At 48.9% G+C, this 20,243-nt stretch overlaps 1 protein-coding gene across 2 annotated transcripts in view; it reads right to left on the reverse strand.

The window, feature by feature from the left end:
• Positions 1-656: 656 nt before the first annotated feature.
• NT5DC3 (5'-nucleotidase domain containing 3) overlaps positions 657-20,243 on the reverse strand; it is a 95,320-nt gene continuing 75,733 nt past the window's right edge. For both annotated transcript variants that reach the window (XM_075344718.1, XM_075344717.1), the window contains exons 13-14: positions 3,588-3,652; positions 657-2,719 (exon numbers count right to left, since the gene is read on the reverse strand). In XM_075344718.1, coding sequence (XP_075200833.1) covers positions 2,458-2,719; positions 3,588-3,652 — 327 coding nt within the window. In that variant the 3' untranslated portion in view covers positions 657-2,457. The remainder of the gene's footprint in view (positions 2,720-3,587; positions 3,653-20,243) is intronic.

A 20,243-nucleotide genomic window follows, 5' to 3' on the forward strand; every position in this document is an offset into this window, starting at 1 on the left:
CACACACAGCGATGTGTGCTGCCGCAGGCACGAGGAACAACATCGCTAATTAGAAGAAAACGATGTTTTGATTCAGGACGACCTCTCCGCGGCAAACGATTTTTGCCACTTTTGCGATCGTTTTAGGTCGCACATAAGTGTCACACGCTGCGATATCGTTAATGACGCCGGATGTGCGTCACAAACAACGTGACCCCGACGATAATTCATTAACGATATCGTAGCGTGTAAAACCCGCTTATGTCTGGACAACCCCTTTCCACTACACTGTTCAGCTTGCAGATTACACACCAATAACTTTGCAAAGAAAATGGTCGTTTTTAAGTAATGATTGTACATTGTGAAAATCATTTATTGACATAGCTGTGTCGTACCTTTAAAACTTCATACTGGGCCATTATTAAACAAGTCTGGAATTTCTCATTGCTTTAGTCAACAAAGCCCATATTTCTCATCTATAAAGACAGTTGTAAAAAAAAAAAGGTAAAGTTTCTTCTGATACTTCTGTGGTTGGTATCTACAAAGATTCTGAAACAGGTCATTGCTTGGTATTTTTCTCAGGTCGAATAAGGGAGTAGGCGTACTACAATCCTATCCCCATTAGGTCCGTCACTGCACCCTACTACAAATAAATAAAACGTTTAGACGCAAATATATTCTTCTTCTAAAATCCTTGTTTTATTAAAACAGAAATATGAATTCCCACAGAAATGTAGAATACAATTAGTATTACATATTGTCATCAGTTTACCATTGGGACATTACACAGGATCATACTGAAATACATTGTGGAGATCAGCTGGTGCCATTTATAAATACTCTAAAAGCAGCAACTACTTATAAAATGTATATACAATCCCATGGTTATGGCTGTACTGGTCTACATGAATGTATAGTGCTAAGGACGGCACATATACAATACCATTAGTTTAACGTCTGCAGTGTAAACAGGTCACAATCTGTATCTGACCACAAAAGAAATATACAGATCAATTACTAACAGTACTGTCAAAAATCTAAAGAAATAAAAGGAATTGTATATAAAACTAAAAAGACTGAAATGTCACCCCACACACACAGAATGAAATGTGGATTTAGGTTTTGCACCCATAGCCGGTTTCTATTGTCTTATGGAGTGGTCTATCTGCAAAAAAGTATTTTGTGTAGTAGAGGAGAAAATGGATAAAAAAAAAATAATAATAAAAAAAAAATTTAAACGCAACTAAGCAATAGTTCATGGCACATTCATAGGTCAGACGTCCAGTTTTGTCAGCGCCCACTTTATTTATTCTGGGACAGTCATGAAGGGGATTCTGGTCATTTTTAAACAAAGACTTAGTAGAAGAGTGGGAACGGATTTGTTACATTCATAAATTTAAGAAAATTAAAATTTCTACCTCTTAATGTTGTGTTTATTGGAACATCAAAAATAACGGTCCTAAGGGGAAATAAATACCCTAGATGGCTTCCATAGCATGAATATATTCTATATCCTCTACTAGGATATATAGATAGTGCTTAGTCTGATAAAGCTGCATCTTATCCACAATGCTAATATAACAATCAGGTCACTTATTTCACATTGCAGCATATCTCCAAAGAGCTTGGACACTAAAGTTTATATACAGCGTTCTATAAATACCTAATTTTGTATAACAGAAGAAAGAATACCATTACTATTACATAATACTCGACATACACACTGGGTTTCACACTAAAGGTTTGCCATATCAACATACTTAGAAATGTTGTGAAGTTTACATACATAGCAGGGCACAAAAAATGTAGTGAAGTTTACATACATTGCACACAAATTTGTTCTGAGACAAGTACATAATGTAGCAAAATCAACATAAAATAGGTTATAAAGCAAAGCGTTGCGTCAAAGTAGAGTGTAAACAGAACTTCATCAAGAGCCCTAATCATTAGCAACAAAGAACGTAGCAGTCAGTGCAGAGTATTAGCGAACTAGTTGAAAGTCAGACAGACAATGGCCTGGATGTGTGGGCGCAGTGATCGCCGAAGGGTGCAAGATTCAATTGGTCACCGCTTACAACTCCGCTATCTTGGACGACTATTAAGGCAAGCTACATAGGGTATAGATTTAATGAATAGGATTTACTTTGCTAATGGTTTTAAAAGAGTATACAAAATTAGCCACTGTAAAACAAATCTTAATAAAAACATTTCCAAATGACTAAAACTCAATATACAATTGTAAAAATAGCTGCGTCATGAAGAGAACCATAAAAAGAAAAACACACACACTCAGATGGACCAGTAACGACTCTAAAAACCAACATAAAGACAATGTCAGCATTCATGTTCAGTCCTACATAGACGGGTCACTGTGCACTCCATAAAAAGCTGGTAAAATCGAGTGTTACAAAGTAAGCCACACAAAATGACTTATAAAAGCCAAAACTGTGCACGACTGGAGATTAAAGCAGAAGGGAGTCATTTTAGCTGAGCAATTTCCTGTAAGAAAGGGATACCAAATGTGCCAGGGTACTGCGGATCAGACCACACAGGAACTTCATGCTGTAGTGGCGTTCTTTTTGGATAAAAAGTGTGATGCAGGTTATAGTTCAGTAAGCAGCTTAAGGATTCCATGTAAATATCGGCAAAACGAGACAGGCGCCTCAAGAAGTAGGTTGGATTATGATCAGTCCGGAATATACTACCAAAGCGAGGGTTGAAGATTTTTCGGGCCATGTCCCTAATGTGAAAAGAACAAAGCAGTTATTAGATGGTGGAAGACGCATTTGTCACATTACTTTAAAAAGTATTATCCAGTTAGAATACCGTAAGTTATCACCCATCTACATTGCCAGAATGGAGCACTTATATCCCCGTAATAATGGAGAGACGGTATCGATTGCTCAACGTCCTCTCCATTTTTTCCCTCTATTGGTGGCAAACGCCAAATACAGCACTCTGGCAGATCAATAGAGTAAGTGGAGCAAAGATTGACCACGCTGCTCCATTTTAACACTAGAAGTCCCAGAAATTTTGAGCTGCATAGGGTTCTAATGGTAGAAATGTTAAATGACCCCTCTCTGGGACTTCGTGTTAAATGGATAAAAGGGTTTCATTCTGGTGATTGGTTGAACTCTCAGAAGTCAGATCGCTACCGATCTAGAAGTTACCACCTATCCTGTAAGTGATAATTTATTGCAAATGGACAACCGCTGTAACCGACATCTGTATGCTGAATGACATGGTGATAAACACTATTACAATCCATGTTTTGGAGAAACAAAGCGATTTCATAGGTTACCACGTCTCAAAATATCTTCTAATTGATAATGGATTGTTCTGTGATAGAATGCTCTTATGGCTGCCCTCCTCTGGGTATCACACTCTGTGTATAGTGTTGAAGACTAATACAATGCAGATCACTAATACATGAATCTCTGTACAAAAGTATTACAAAAAACTATTCCTAAAATGAGCAAGGAATAACTAGCAGCTACAAGGGCCCAACATTAATTACTATATGAGGGTGAATGGAGTCTAAATCTGATCACCTGCGTCCAAGGGAAAAAAACAAAAATAAATAAATAAAAACAAACACTAAAAATTACCTCATTTCTTGCCTCTCTTTTATCCAATCTCGTATGATCATTTGTGACTCAGCATCTCTGTAAACCTAAGAGACACAAGTTTGAGCTTATTTAAGCACATTTCCATTTACGCTTTAAACTTCCTCACCAGTAATTTGCTAGGTATTTGTACACATTATTACCGTTTTACTTGTTTTTTTCCCTTTCAATTAAAATGGAATTGGCTTTGTCCTGCTGTTTAACGCAATATACCATTAGCAAACACCCATCAATCTTTGGATGGCTTTGATGGTACTGCATGTTTGTGTAAGCAAAATCTTCTGTCATTCTCACAACCTGATCCTTTGTACGGTGACAAGAGACAAGCTAGTTTCTGGCTATATACACACACACACAAAAAAAAAAAAAAAAAAAATACACACAACCCTAATTTCCCTCCATATGGGACTGATTCTGTATTCAGGCTGTTGTGCAGCAAGGGCTCAAAGACATGCAGAGAATCCTCATGTGCCTTCCAAGTAAAACTGTATGAAAATGAAGGGAATTTTGTTTACTTACCGTAAATTCCTTTTCTTCTAGCTCCAATTGGGAGACCCAGACAATTGGGTGTATAGCTATTGCCTCTGGAGGCCACACAAAGTATTACACTTAAAAGTGTAAGGCCCCTCCCCTTCTGGCTATACACCCCCAGTGGGATCACTGGCTCACCAGTTTTAGTGCCAAAGCAAGAAGGAGGAAAGCCAATAACTGGTTTAAAGACCAATTCAATCCGAGGAAACATCGGAGAACTGAACCATACCACATGAACAACATGTGTACCCGAAAAAACAGAAAAACCCCGAGAAAAACAGGGCGGGTGCTGGGTCTCCCAATTGGAGCTAGAAGAAAAGGAATTTACGGTAAGTAAACAAAATTCCCTTCTTCTTTGTCGCTCCATTGGGAGACCCAGACAATTGGGATGTCCAAAAGCAATCCCTGGGTGGGTAAAAGAATACCTCATGATAGGGCCGTCAAACGGCCCTCTCCTACAGGTGGCCAACCGCCGCCTGAATGACTTATCTACCTAGGCTGGCGTCTGCCGAAGCGTAGGTATGCATCTGATAATGCTTGGTAAAAGTAAGTAGACTCGACCAGGTGGGTGCCTGACACACCTGCTGAGCCGTAGCCTGGTGCCGTAATGCCCAGGATGCACCCACGGCTCTGGTAGAATGGGCCTTCGGCCTTGAGAGAACCAGAAGCCCAGTAGAACTGTAGGTTTCAAGAATTGGTTCCTCGAGCCCCCGAGCAAGGGTGGATCTGGAAGCTTGCGACTGTTTACGCCGACCAGCGACAAGGACAAAGAGTGCATCCGGGTGGCGCAGGAGCGCCATGCGGGAAGTAGAACCTGAGTGCTCTCACCAGAACCAACAGATTGCAAATCTTTCTGAAATTGATGGACTGGACGAGGACACAAAGAAGGTGAGGTGATATCCTGATTGATATGAAAATGGGATACCACCTTAGGGAGAAATTCCGGAACCGGACGCAGAACTACCCTGTCCTGGTGAAGGACCAGGAAGGGAGTTTGTATGAGAGCGTTGCTAGCTCGGAAACTCTCCTAAGAGACGAGACCGTTACTAGAAGGCCACTTCCCGTGAAAAACGGGAAGGGAGACATCCTTCAAAGGCTCGAAAGGCGGCATCTGGAGAGCAATTAGAACCTTGTTCAGATCTCAGGGCTCTAACGGCCGCTTGTACGGAGTGCTGAGAAGACAAACTCCCCGTAGGAACGTGCGTACCTGAGGAAGTCGTCGTTTCTGAAAAAATACAGATAGCGGTGAGACTTGTCCCTAAAGGGAACTGAGCGACAACCCATTTTCCTACCTAGATTGCAGGAAGGAAGGAAACATAGACGATGCAACCGGCCAGGGAGAAACACCCTGCGCCGAGCACCGAGATAAGAACATCTTCCACGTCCTGTGGTCAATCTTGGCGGACGTTGGTATGCTAGCCTGTCTCATGGTGGCAACCACGTCCTGAGGTAATCCTGACGACACTAGGTTCCAGGACTCAATGCCACACCATCCGGTTGAGGGCCGTAGAATTCAAATGGAAGAATGGCCCTTGAGACAGCCAGTCTGATTGGTCTGGTAGTGCCCCCGGTTAGCCTACCGTGAGGCACCACAGAACCGAGTACCACAACATCCTCGGCCAATTTGTAGCGACGAGGATGGCGCGGCCGCAGTCGGTCTTGATCTAGCGCAGTACTCTGGGCAACAATGCCAGAGGTGGCACCTAAGGTAGCTGGAACTGCGACCAATGCTGAACTAAGGCGTTTGCCGCCAGAGCTCGATGATTGTGAAACCGTGCCATGAAGCTGGCACATTGTTGTTGTGCCGTGACGCCATTAGATCGACGTCCGGCCTCTGTCAGCGGCGCCAGATCTCCTGAAACCCGTCCGGGTGAGGAGACCATACTCTTTCGGCCACACCTCAGCGACTTAGGAAGTCAGCTTCCTAGTTTCCACACTTGGGATGTGAATTGTGGATATGGTGGATGCCGTGTCTTCCACCCACATCAGAACCTGCCGGACTTCCTGGAAGGCTTGCCGGTTGCGCGTTCTTCCTTGGTGGTTGATGTATGCCACCGCTGTGGAGCTGTCCGACTGAAGTCGGATATGCTTGCTTTCCAGCCGCTGTTGGAAGGATTGTAGGGCAAGATACACTGCTCTGTGTTCAAGAACATTGATCTGAAGAGTGGACTCTTGCTGAGTCCACGTACCCTGAGCGCTGTAGTGGAGAAAAACTGCTCCCCACCCTGATAGACTCGCGTCTGTCGTAACTATCGCCCAGGACGGGGATAGGAAGGACCTTCTTTTTGACCAAGAGGTGAGAAGAAGCCACCACCGTAGAGATTCCTTGGCCGCCTGAGAAAGAACGACGACTCTGTTGAGGGACGTCGACTCCTCGTCCCATTGGCGGAGAATGTCCCATTGTAGTGGACGCAGTAAAACTGCGCGAAAGGAACTGCCTCCATTGCTACCATCTTACGTAGGAAGTGCATGAGGCGTCTCAATGTGTGCGACTGGTTCTTAAAGAAGAGCTTGCAGCCCGTAGTGAATGCTGTTTGTCTAGCGGCAGCTTCACTATCGCTGAGAGAGTAAGAAACTCTATGCCTAGATATGTTATCGATAGGGTCGGGGTCGGATCTGACTTTAAAAAGTTGATGATCCACCCAAAACTCTAGAGAGTCTCCAGCGCAACGTTCGGGCAGTGTTGGCATGTTTCCTAAGAGAGTGCCTTGACAAGTAGATCGTCTAAATACGGGACCACAGAGTGACCCTGAGAGTGCAGGACTGTGACTACTGCTGCCCTGACCTTGGCGAAGACCAGTTGGACTGTCGCTAGCCGGAAGGTAGAGCTACGAACAGAGGGTGTTCGTCTCCTATAACGAAGCGTAGAAACGCTAGTGCTCTGGATCAATCGGCACGTGTGGATAAGCATCCTTGATGCCTAATGATGCTAGGAAATATCCTTGGGACCTTGAGGCGATGACATGGCGGAGGGATTCCATCCGGAACCGCCTGGTGTCCACGAGCTTGCTGAGCATTTTTAGATCCAGAACGGGACGGAACGGCCCGTTGTTATAGGTACCGCAAAGAATTTGGGGTAAAAACCGTGACCTTGTTCCTGAAGAGGAACGGGAGTCATCACTCTTTCTGCCTATAGAGTGCACCCTGTTTGCAGAAGAGCAGCGGCCCGGCCGGGAGGTGGAGAAATTCTGAAGAATCGAGTTGGAGGACGAGAAGTGAGCTCTATCCTGTACCCGTGAGACAGAATGTCTCACACTCAATGGTCATTGACCTATGGCAGCTAAATATCGCCAAGGCGGGAGAGCCTGCTACCGACCGAGGCCGCAAGTCATGAGGAAGCCGCCTTGGAAGCGGGTTTTCAGACTGTCGCTTTTTTGGGCGAGACTGAGCCCGCTAAGAATCTTAGCTCCTCTGATCCTTTTGAGTCCACATTGGACGAGGAAAAATGGGACCTGCCCGAGCCTCGAAAAGGCCGAAAACCCCGACTGCCTCTTGCTCTGTTGGGGTTTGTTGTGTCCGGGCTGAGGAAAGGATGAATCCTTACCCCTGGACTGTTTGATGGTTACATCCAACGCTCACCAAACAGTCGGTCAGCAGAAAAAGGCAACTGGTTAGGCAACCTTTTTTGGAAGCAGAATCTGCCTTCCATTCACTTAACGAGCAGACCAGGCTCTGCTTAAAAACACGGAGTAGCGGAGGCTACCGCCGCACGGTTCGCAGAGTCCAGGACAACCTGAATCGCGTAAGAAACAAATGCAGACATTTGAGAGGTTAAGGATGCCACCTGCGGCACAGATGTACGTGTAACCGTGTCAATCTGTGTAAGACAAGCTGAAATAGCTTGGAGTGCCCCAAGGGAGAGAATGCCGGAGCCAACGGTGCGCCGACAGCCTCATAGATGGCTTTCGACCAGAGATCCATCTGTCTGTCAGTGGCATCTTTGAGTTTGCAGTTCCATCTCCCACTGCAACTATGGATCTAGCTACAAGCCTGGAGATTGGAGGATGCCGCTCGGGACATTGGGTCCAGTCCTTGACCAAGTCAGGGGCAGGGATAACGTGTATCCTAAGCCGTTTGGAGAAGCGCATATCTGGATAAGCGTGGTGTTCCTGGACTGCCTCTCTGAAGGCAGAGTGGTCCAGAAAAATACGTGAAGCTGACTCCTCCACTGGAGGAGCTGTGAGAAATAACCCACATTCTATAGATGGACGCTATAAGATTATTTACTATGGCGTCACAATCAGGTGTATCCAGATTGAGAGCGGTCTCAGGATCAGAATCCTGAGCCGCTACTTCCGCCTCATTACACAGCGAGTCCTTCTGTTAGGACCCTGATGAAACCGAGGCCGCTCATAGCGAGCCCACTTAGGCTGTCTGGGACTGACGTCCGTGCAGAGCCGTGACTCTGGGATGCGTGTGACATTCCCGGAGCTGTTAGTTATTCACACTGAGGGGGGCCATGGATCAATGATTCAACAGTGCCCATATTGTGAGAGACATGTCCGGACTGCTAGGCTTCTAGTATCATAGCCATAGTCTCAGAAAAACTGTCAGTAAATACTGCAGACACCGTCCTCATCCCCTGGCCATTAGTGCATACAATGGGAGTCTATGTACCTGCCGGCCGTATAGCTGTACATGCTGTACCAGCTGTATAGAAAAACATGTGGTTCTGCACCTTTGTTTTACACAGAGAATATGCTGATAACTCCTCCGCATAATCCAGGAGGGTATATACAACGTGCGACCAAACAGTGCAATGTATATAGTACAAGCATATCTATAAGTGCACTTCTGCACTAGTGGGGTTAGCACCACAGGTGCTGCTTAACGCCTGTTACAGCGATTGTGTGACTATCAGAATGCCAGGGTCTTCCACACTTGTCTCTGTATCGTACAGAAACTGACACTAATGGCTGCCGGTGTCCTTGTAGAGAAGGAAGCCGTGGGCGTGCCTGAGAAAGTGCGGGAATCCGGATTCACAGTGCACCAGTGAGAGGGGTGGAGTATGCAAAACATACTCCAGCTCTCAGCTCTGCTCTATGCAGCGTCACGCCCCTACCCTGACTGTCAGGGCTGTGGGCGGTAACGAAGGGAGACTAGGCCCAGAAGCCGGGGACTCGAGTTAACAGCGCGGCCGCCGTAAAAGCGCGGGCCGCGCTGAAGTCCCCGGCGCACCACAAGTGCCAGCCGCGCCGCAGTTCCAGCGGCCGGCGCGACTGATTCATAGAAGTGACCAGCGTCCCGCCCCTCTCCTGACTGGCAGGTCTGGGGGCGGGAACGAACGGAAGCAGGCCGCAAAAGCCGGGGACTCTAGTTATCAGCGCGGCCGCCGTAAAAGCGCGGGCCGCGCTGAAGTCCCCGGCGCACCACAAGTGCCAGCCGCGCCGCTGCCAGCGGCCGGCGCGACCGATTCCTGGAAGTGGCCAGCGTCCCGCCCCTCTCCTGACTGGCAGGTCTGGGGGCGGGAACGAACGGAAGCAGGCCGCAAAAGCCGGGGACTCTAGTTATCAGCGCGGCCGCCGTAAAAGCGCAGGCCGCGCTGAAGTCCCCGGCGCACTACAAGTGCCAGCCGCGCCGCAGTCCCAGCGGCCGGCGCGACCAATTCCCATAAGTGAGCCTGCTTCAGCAAAGCTGAATGAGGCCATGGCACAGGCGCCGCAGCGCTGATGTCCCCCGGCGCACTACAACACCCAGCATGCTGCGGTGTGAGCGCCAAATGCACGGGGACACAGAGTACCTTGAGGAAGCAGGGCCATGTCCCTGATGTACTCCGCTCCATCCAGCATCTTCTCCAGGGGCTGTAGATGGAGCACGGTCTCAGTGCCTGGAGACCGGTAAATCCCACTTCACCCAGAGCCCTGTAAAAAGGGATGGGGAAGGAATCAGCATGTGGGCTCCTGCCGCCGTACCCGCAATGGGTACCTCAACCTTACAAACACCTCCGACATACAGTGGGGTGAGAAGGGAGCATGCTGGGGACACTATATGTGTCCTCTTTTCTTCCATCCGACATAGTCAGCAGCTGCTGCTGACTAAAAAGTGGAGCTATGCGTGGATGTGTTGCCTCCTTCGCACAAAGCACAAAACTGGTGAGCCAGTGATCCCACTGGGGGTGTATAGCCAGAAGGGGAGGGGCCTTACACTTTTAAGTGTAATACTTTGTGTGGCCTCCAGAGGCAATAGCTATACACCCAATTGTCTGGGTCTCCCAATGGAGCGACAAAGAAAATTTATTTTATTAACCTCATTGACAAAAATATTTGGTGGGGTACACTAATATATTGAAATGAGAGAGAAAAAAAAAAACAAAAAAAAACAAAAAAAAAACAAACAAACAACAACAACAAAAAACCCCCCAAAAAACACAAAACATCTTCAGTATGCATTTCAAATATTAAATACATGCTGTAGGCAAGATGACCCAAAATACCTCCAGTCATGAACGTGTTAATATTTCACATTTCATAGACCTTTAATATCACTCTTCAAAAAAAGGGAATTTTGTTTACTTACCGTAAATTCCTTTTCTTCTAGCTCCTATTGGGAGACCCAGACAATTGGGTGTATAGCTTCTGCCTCTGGAGGCCACACAAAGTATTACACTTTTTAAAAAAGTGTAACCCCTCCCCTCTGCCTATACACCCTCCCGTGGATCACGGGCTCCTCAGTTTTGGTGCAAAAGCAGGAAGGAGAAAACTTATAAATTGGTCTAGGGTAAATTCAATCCGAAGGATGTTCGGAGAACTGAAGACCATGAACCAAAGGAACAAATCAACATCAACAACATGTGTACACAAAAGAACAACCAGCCCGAAGGGCACAGGGGCGGGTGCTGGGTCTCCCAATAGGAGCTAGAAGAAAAGGAATTTACAGTAAGTAAACAAAATTCCCTTTTTCTTTGTCGCTCCATTGGGAGACCCAGACAATTGGGACGTCCAAGAGCAGTCCCTGGGTGGGTAAAAACAATACCTCAATAGAAAGGGCCGAAAACGGCCCCCTCTTACAGGTGGGCAACCGCCGCCTGGAGGACTCGCCTACCTAGACTGGCGTCTGCCGAAGCATAGGTATGCACTTGATAGTGTTTCGTGAAAGTGTGCAGACTAGACCACGTAGCTGCCTGACACACCTGCTGAGCCGTCGCCCGGTGCCGCAATGCCCAGGACGCACCTACGGCTCTGGTAGAATGGGCTTTCAACCCTGAAGGGAGCGGAAGCCCAGAAGTACGGCAGGCCTCGAGAATCGGTTCCTTGATCCACCGAGCCAAGGTTGACTTGGAGGCCTGAGAGCCCTTGTGCTGGCCAGCGACAAGGACAAAGAGCGCGTCTGAACGGCGCAGGGGCGCCGTGCGAGACACGTAGAGCCGGAGTGCTCTCACTAGATCCAAAGAGTGCAAATCCTTTTCACACTGGTGAATTGGATTAGGGCAAAAGGAAGGCAAGGAGATATCCTGATTTAGATGAAAAGGGGATACCACCTTCGGGAGAAATTCCGGGACAGGACGCAGAACCACCTTATCCTGGTGAAAAACCAGGAAGGGAGCTTTGCATGACAGCGCTGCAAGCTCAGACACTCTCCGAAGTGATGTGACTGCCACCAGGAAGGCCACCTTCTTAGAAAGAAGGGAGAGAGAGACATCCCGCAGCGGCTCAAAAGGCGGCTTTTGAAGAGCCGTCAGGACCCTGTTAAGATCCCAAGGTTCCAACGGACGTTTGTAAGGTGGAACCATGTGGCAAACCCCCTGCAGGAACGTGCGGACCTGCGGAAGCCTGGCTAGACGCTTTTGAAAATACACGGAGAGCGCCGAAACTTGGCCCTTGAGAGAGCCGAGGGACAAACCCTTGTCCATTCCAGATTGTAGAAATGAAAGAAATGTGGGTAATGCAAATGGCCATGGAGGAAAACCATTATCAGAGCACCAGGATAAGAAGATTTGCCAAGACCTGTAATAGATCTTGGCAGACGTTGGCTTCCTGGCTTGTCTAATGGTGGCAATGACATCCTGAGATAACCCTGAAGACGCTAGGAGCCAGGACTCAATGGCCACACAGTCAGGTTAAGGGCCACAGAATTCAGATGGAAAAACGGGCCTTGTGACAGCAAGTCTGGGCGGTCTGGAAGTGCCCACGGTTGACCCACCGCGAGATGCCACAGATCCGGATACCACGACCGCCTCGGCCAGTCTGGAGCGACGAGAATGGCGCGACGGCATTCGGACCGGATCTTGCGTAGTACCCTGGGCAGCATCGCCAGAGGGGGAAACACGTATGGCAGTCGAAACTGCGACCAATCCTGGACCAAGGCGTCCGCTGCCAGAGCTCTGTGATCCTGAGACCGAGCCATGAAGGCCGGGACCTTGTTGTTGTGTCGTGACGCCATGAGGTCGACGTCCGGCGTTCCCCAGCGGCGACAGATCTCTCGAAACACGTCTGGGTGAAGAGACCATTCCCCCGCGTCCATGCCCTGACGACTGAGAAAATCTGCTTCCCAGTTTTCTACGCCCGGGATGTGAACTGCGGAGATGGTGGAGCCTGTGACTTCCACCCACTGCAGAATTCGTCGGACTTCCTGGAAGGCTTGACGACTGCGAGTGCCGCCTTGGTGGTTGATGTACGCGACGGCAGTGGCGTTGTCCGACTGTATTCGGATCTGCCTGCCCTCCAGCCACCGATGGAAAGCCAATAGGGCTAGATATACTGCCCTTATCTCCAGGATATTGATCTGAAGGGACGATTCTATTGGATTCCAGGTTCCTTGAGCCCTGTGGTGGAGAAAAACCGCTCCCCAACCTGACAGGCTCGCGTCCGTGGTGACCACGGCCCAGGTTGGAGGTAGGAAGGATTTTCCCCGAGACAGAGATGTGGGTAGGAGCCACCACTGAAGCGATGTTTTGGTTGCAAGGGAAAGAGAGATGTTCTTGTCGAGGGAAGCCGAACTCTTGTCCCATTTGCGAAGAATGTCCCATTGGAGTGGCCGTAGATGGAATTGCGCGAACGGCACTGCTTCCATAGCTGCAACCATCTTCCCCAGGAAGTGCATGAGGCGCCTTAAGGGGTGTGACTGACTCCGAAGAAGTGATTGCACCCCCGCTTGCAGAGAAAGCGGTTTGTCCCGCGGTAGCTTGACTAACGCTGGCTGGGTATGAAACTCCATCCCGAGGTAAGTCAGTGATTGGGTCGGCGTCAACTTGGATTTTGGGAAATTGATGATCCACCCGAACTGCTGGAGAGTCTCCAGAGTGACGGAAAGACTTTGTTGACACGCCACCCGAGAAGGAGCCCTGACTAGGAGATCGTCCAAGTAGGGGATCACCGAGTGGCCCTGAGAGTGCAGGACCGCCACGACGGATGCCATGACTTTGGTGAAAACCCGTGGGGCTGTCGCCAGGCCGAAGGGCAATGCGACAAACTGGAGGTGTTCGTCCCCGATGGCGAAACGCAGGAAACGTTGATGTTCGGGTGCGATCGGCACATGGAGATAAGCATCCTTGATGTCGATCGATGCTAGGAAGTCTCCTTGTGACATCGAGGCGATGACCGAGCGGAGCGATTCCATCCGAAATCGTCTGGTTCTCACATGTCTGTTGAGCAGCTTGAGGTCCAGAACGGGACGGAATGACCCGTCCTTTTTTGGCACCACGAACAAGTTGGAGTAAAAACCGCGACCACGTTCCTTAAGGGGAACGGGAATCACAACTCCATCTATCTTTAGAGAGTCCACTGCCTGAAAAAGTGCGTCGGCCTGAGCGGGGGGTGGGGAGGTTCTGAAGAAACGAGCCGTAGGTCGAGTGCTGAACTCTATCCTGTAACCATGAGACAGAATGTCTCTCACCCATCGGTCTTGAACGTGTGGCCACCAGGCGTCGCCAAAGCGGGAGAGCCTGCCACCGACCGAGGATGTGGCTAGATGAGGCCGAGAGTCATGAGGAGGCCGTCTTGGAGGCAGTGCCTCCTGCGGCCTTTTGGGGGCGTGACTTGGACCGCCACGCATAGGAGTTCCTCTGGCCTTTCTCCGGCCGGTTGGACGAAGAGGATTGGGACTTGGTGGAGGGACGAAAGGACCGAAACCTCGATTGGATTTTTCTCTGCTGAGGTCTCTTAGGTTTGGACTGGGGTAAGGAGGAGTCCTTTCCCGAGGATTCCTTAATAATCTCATCCAACCGTTCGCCAAACAAACGGTCGCCAGAAAAAGGCAAACCAGTTAAGAACCTTTTGGAAGCAGAGTCTGTTTTCCATTCGCGCAGCCACATGGCCCTGCGGACTGCCACGGAGTTAGTGGATGCTACAGCCGTACTGCTAGCGGAGACCAGGACGGCGTTCATGGCGTAGGACGAAAATGCTGATGCCTGAGAGGTCAAGGAAGAAACATGTGGAGCAGAATTCCGCGTGACAGCATTAATCTCAGTCAGACATGCCGAGATTTCTTGGAGAGCCCACACGGCCGCAAAGGCCAGGGTGAAAGACGCGCCCGTGGCCTCATAAATAGACTTCACCAAGAGCTCTATCTGTCTGTCAGTGGCATCCTTCAGGGATGAGCCATCGGCAACAGACACAACGGACCTAGCAGCCAATCTAGAGACTGGAGGATCCACCTTGGGAGAATGTGCCCAGCCCTTAACGACTTCAGGTGGAAAGGGATAACGCGTGTCAGTGAGCAGTTTAGCAAAGCGCTTGTCCGGAACCGCTCTGGGCTTCTGGACAGCGTCCCTGAAGTTAGAGTGATCAAAAAACGTATTGCGCATACGTTTGGGGAATCGAAATTGGTGTTTCTCCTGCTGAGAAGCCGACTCCTCTGCAGGAGGCGGCGGTGGTGATAGATCCAACACCTGGTTGATGGACGAGATAAGATCATTTACTAAGGCGTCCCCCTCAGGGGTATCAAGGTTAAGGGCGAAGTCAGGGTCAGAGCCCTGAGCTCCCACGTCCGCCTCGTCGTCCTGAGAGTCCTCAAGCTGGGATCCAGAGCAGCGTGAGGAGGCTGGGGAAGAGTCCCAGCGAGGCCGCTTAGCCGGTCTGGGGCTGCGGTCCGGGCAGGAGTCCTCCGCCTGGGGCCTAGGGGCTATCCTGGGAGCGCGCTGCGGCGCGGACCGAGAAGGGCCTGGAGGAGACAGACTAACAGGGGCCGGGGCCTGTGAAGGGCCCGGTCTGGACTGCAAAGCCTCAAGGAGCTTAGATGACCATTTGTCCATAGACTGTGCAATGGATTGAGAAAGTGACAGAGTTTCTCAGCGAAAGAGGTCAACGACGGTGACTCTGTCCCTGCAGCCTGTTCAGTGGGAGCAGGGGGATCTACATGAGCCGAGGGGCCTACAAGTGCCCTAGGCTCCGGCTGAGCAAGCGTGGCAGGAGTCGAGCATTGATCACAGTGAGGGTAGGTGGATCCCGCAGGCAACATAGCCCCACAAGAGGTACAGGCCGCGAAAAAAATCTGTGCCTTAGTAGCTTAGTAGCTTTGCTCCTTGTGGACGACATGCTGTTGTCTCTTAGGAGAGTGACCACTGAGTGTATATAGGAAAAGGGTCTATCTATATCTATATATATCCCGGCACCCTAGGGGGACCAGCACCGGGTGACCGGTGTGGCTTACCAACCGCTAACGAGCGGAGTGTGTCCTCCAGATTCCCTGTCGTGGATCCCCCGGAGCTGCAGAGCTTTGCTGCTGAGTAGCATCCACCGGCAGAATGCTAAAAATGGCTGCCGGAGCTCTCAGGGGGGGTGTGGAGCCGAGGGCGGCGCCAGCAAAGAGCGGGAATCTGGAGTCCCCACAGTGGTCAATGAGGGGGGAGGGAAACATGCAAGATGCTCCAGCCCTCAAAGCCGACGTCATGTTGGCAATCCCGCCCTAACCCCTGACAGGCAGGCTCGGGGGCGGGATTTTTCGCGACTAGGCCGCGGCGAAGCCGGGGACTAAATTTAAGGCCGTGCCCGACAAGCAGGCACGGTCGGCGCGGAAGTCCGCCGAAAAGACAACGGACGGAACTACCGCGGCTTCCGAGGATAAGGTGCGACCCTCTCTGTACAGTCCCCACATGGGGACACAGAGTACCTTCCAGTTGCAGGGCCCGGTCCCTGGGGGTGAAGAAGCTCCGGTCCGGCAGGTTCCACCAGGGGCTGCGGATGGAGCACGGTCCCAGCTCATGGATGACCGCTTAGGATCCCACTTCTCCCAGAGCCGCATAAGGGATGGTGAAGGAGACGGCATGTGGCTCCAGCCTCCGTACCCGCAATGGGTACCTCAACCTTAACAACACCGCCGACATAGTGGGATGAGAAGGGAACATGCAGGGGACCCCATCGGTGTCCTCTTTTCTGTCATCCGACATAACTATGTATGAGAATGCATGAGCGGATGTGTGCCTCCTTCCACACAAAGCATAAAACTGGGGAGCCCGTGATCCACGGGAGGGTGTATAGGAAGAGGGGAGGGGTTACACTTTTTTAAAAAGTGTAATACTTTGTGTGGCCTCCAGAGGCAGAAGCTATACACCCCAAATTGTCTGGGTCTCCCAATGGAGCGACAAAGAAAGAGCAGTTTAGGTAAAGCCTCTGTACAAAGAAACAGTGAATAAATATCTTTAAGTTTTACAATTTTAGCACATGAAAAAGCCTGTGGAATCACTGTTACGTATATGTATGACATGATGTAAATGTAGGCCAGGATGCTATATGAGTAGAGATGAGCCAACCCACAGATGATCAGATGAACCACCAGACCCGAACAAAGAAAAAAAAACCAAAAAAAAAAACCAAAACATTTCGGTTCAGGAATGATCTTGAGCCCGATCATCGAACCCCATATGAGTCTATGGGGAACCTAATATTACCTGTAAAATAAAAGGGTTGAAGCAGGAGAATATACTTACCGAGCCTTCCACACGGCTGGAATGCTACTCCCGGGTCCACTCATCAGCCCTCATACATATACACTGCTTTCCCTGGCCACCGGCGGCTCTGATAGAGAAGGTATGGGGTGTGGTCTAACAGCGCCTGTGATTGGTTGGAATCACAGACACAGTCTGATTGCTTTTAGTGGAGTGTAAAAGAAATTAAAAAAGAAAAAAAAAAAAAAGCTAATTGCCACTGTACCAGGGCAAAAGTGCCGGTGTTGTCGCATTTCATGGGCCTCCCCAACCAGTCCCTATCTGCCGGCTTTATGTTGGCTGGGTATCAAGATTAAGGGAACCGCATGTCCTTTTTTCTTTAAATTAATAATAATAATAAATAATAATAATAATAATAAATAATAATAATTAAAAAATAATCCATTTAAAAAAAAAAAAAGCACCACATGTTGATACACAGCCAAGATAAGCCCACAGCTGGGGGTGGCAGCCTGTAGCCGTAGGTTTAACTGTGCTGGTATCACTATAGGGGGGACCCTACACTTTTGACTTATTTAATTTTACACTCCACTATAAGCACGCAGACAGCACCTGTGATAGCAACCAGTCAAAGGCGCTGTTAGAGAGGGTAGGGGTGTGGTCTACCGGCAGAAAATAGCCGGTATTTACAGGAGGATTGTCATGATAGACACAACGGTCATCAGCTGACTATCAGCTGTCATAACAACCTATCGGCACCCAGCGATCACGTGACAGGGCCGCCGATGGGAGGGATTAGTGACGGGCATGTTAAATGCCACTGTCAAGAGACTGACTGCGGAATTTAATTGGTTAATAGCCTCGGATGAATCTGCAATCCACCCGCAGCCATTAAGGGGGCTTTACACGCTACGATATCGTTAATGTTTTATCGTCGGGGTCACGCAGTTAGTGACGCACATCCGGCTTCATTAACGATATCGCATCGTGACACTTTTGTGCGACCTAAAACGATTGCAAAAGCGGCCAAAATAGTTTTTCGCGGAGAGGTCGTCCTAAAACCAAAAATTGTTTAACGCTCATTAGCGATGTTGTTCCTCGTTCCTGCGACAGCACACATCGCTATGTGTGACACCACAGGAACGAGGAACATCTCCTTACCTGCCTCCACCGGCTATGCGGAAGGAAGGAGGTGGGCGGGATGTTTACGTCCCGCTCATCTCCGCCCCTCCGCTTCTATTGGACGGCTACCGTGTGATGTCACCCCCTTAGAAAGGAGGCGGATCGCCGGACAGAGCGACGTCGCAGAACAGGTCAGTCCATGTGACGGGGGTGCGCGATTTAGTGCGCAACAGGCAGCGATATGCCCGTGTCGCACAAACAATGGGGGCGGGTACACTCGCTAGCGATATCGGCAATGATATCGTAGCGTATAAAGCCCGCTTTAGAGGCAATTGACGGCTGATCAGATTGGTAGTCAAGTTCCAGTAGAGATGACGGCTCAGAATGTAAGTCCGCATCAAAGGCAGGGACATGGCTGATGACATAACTATACGTCATGAATCGTTAAGGGGTTAAATATTTGGCCGCCTCTGTCAACTTATGACAACAGCATTTAAATAGAGCAATTGCAGGGTACCAATGGAATATAAGGGCAGCAGAGGGACCTTTTTAAACTTTATTAAAGCGAGAGAGTGACAAATTGTAAAATTTAGACACCCCCCCCCCCCCTTTACGGCACTTACTTTTTAGGCAAGTTTTGTATTTTAACCCTTTTCAACTTTTATTGAGGCCAGGATACCAAAGTTGGTATTCTGGGAGGGAGGTTGTTTGTTTTTGTTTTTTTTTGCTTTTTTTACATACCATATGTTAGTAATTGAACCCAGGATCCCAGCCCTGCAAGGTTACCGTATAGATGTATACATTGCATTCACCTGGAGGACCATGTTGTCAGTTCATTTTTTACAGTACAATGAATAACATATAAGCATAGATGACAGAAGAAAAAAGATAGAATCGGGCATGCTCATATCAAATAAAAGCACTTCCATTTCTACCCCAATGTGTTGGTAAGATCACTGGAGTTACCGCATACCAGACTCAGTCTTGTGCGCACCACGTACAAGGGGAACTCTGTCGTGCCCGAATCTTATACTTTATTATTATGCTTCTCATCTGCGTACCCTGGCCTCATGGACAACCTTGCAGCCTATAACAAATGGATGGAGATTGAGAAGCTCTGGATGGCACCTTTCCATCCAAGCTTTCTAATCTGGGGTCGCTGTAGTGAAATTTCAGCTAGAGACCTTCTGGGCCCAATGGCATTCACAAGAGAACTCTGGTGGCAGTGTAGGATAAAGTTCCAGCTGGCGACGCAGTCATCTCTGTTGACTCCTTTCCTGTTTACTCCACACTTGACGGAGGGCATGAGCCAGGGGGTAGTGGGGCAGTGGACAAAGGCGAGCCTTTATTGTTTCCGTGATATAGTTAATCCAGTCACGCTAAAATTAAAGCCATTTTCAGACCTACGACACCAGTACAAATTACCTTTCCATCTCTACTCTTCATACCAACAGATAACGCATTTCGTCTCAGACATAATGGGGAAGATGATGGTACGTCGCCCTTCGGCATTTGAGACCCTCTGCTCGGGACGCACTTCGACCAGAGGTTTAATCTCAGCCATTTACAACATATTGATAAGTGGGAATTCTCCAGATACAGTGAAACACACATCTATGAAGAGATGGGAAGGTTGGGTCGGACGACCTCTATCAGAAGCACTCTGGTCGGTGATATATGGGCTAAGACATTTCGGTCCTCAGTCAGCACTCTCTACAAGGAGAATCAAGTTAAGGTCCTTATGACATGGTACCACACTCCAGAGCTTCTGCATAAGTTCAACCGCACCTACCCAGATGTATGTTGGAGATGTGGACTCGGGGGAGCATCTTTATATAATATATTCTGGACATGCCCAGCTATCAGTGGTTTCTGGGAGGAGGTGGAGTCCCTGATGGGTAAATTAGTAGGAAGAAGTGTGAGTAGGGACCCGGTGGTGTACTTATTAAATGCCCTCCTGCCGTCTTTAAGCAAACCTGAATTAAAGCTTTTTCTCCATATCCTCACAGCCGCCAAATGTCTAATATCACTATTCTGGAAGAGGGTGGTCCCGCCGTCTATCTCAGATCTATATGCTCGGATAAAGGATGTTAGAAATATGGAAAGGTTGACAGCCCAGCTCCATAATACAATGGATGGATTTATAGCGACATGGTCTCTATGGG

The sequence above is a fragment of the Anomaloglossus baeobatrachus genome, chromosome 4, assembly GCF_048569485.1.
Source record: "Anomaloglossus baeobatrachus isolate aAnoBae1 chromosome 4, aAnoBae1.hap1, whole genome shotgun sequence".
Taxonomy (NCBI): Eukaryota; Metazoa; Chordata; class Amphibia; order Anura; family Aromobatidae; genus Anomaloglossus; species Anomaloglossus baeobatrachus.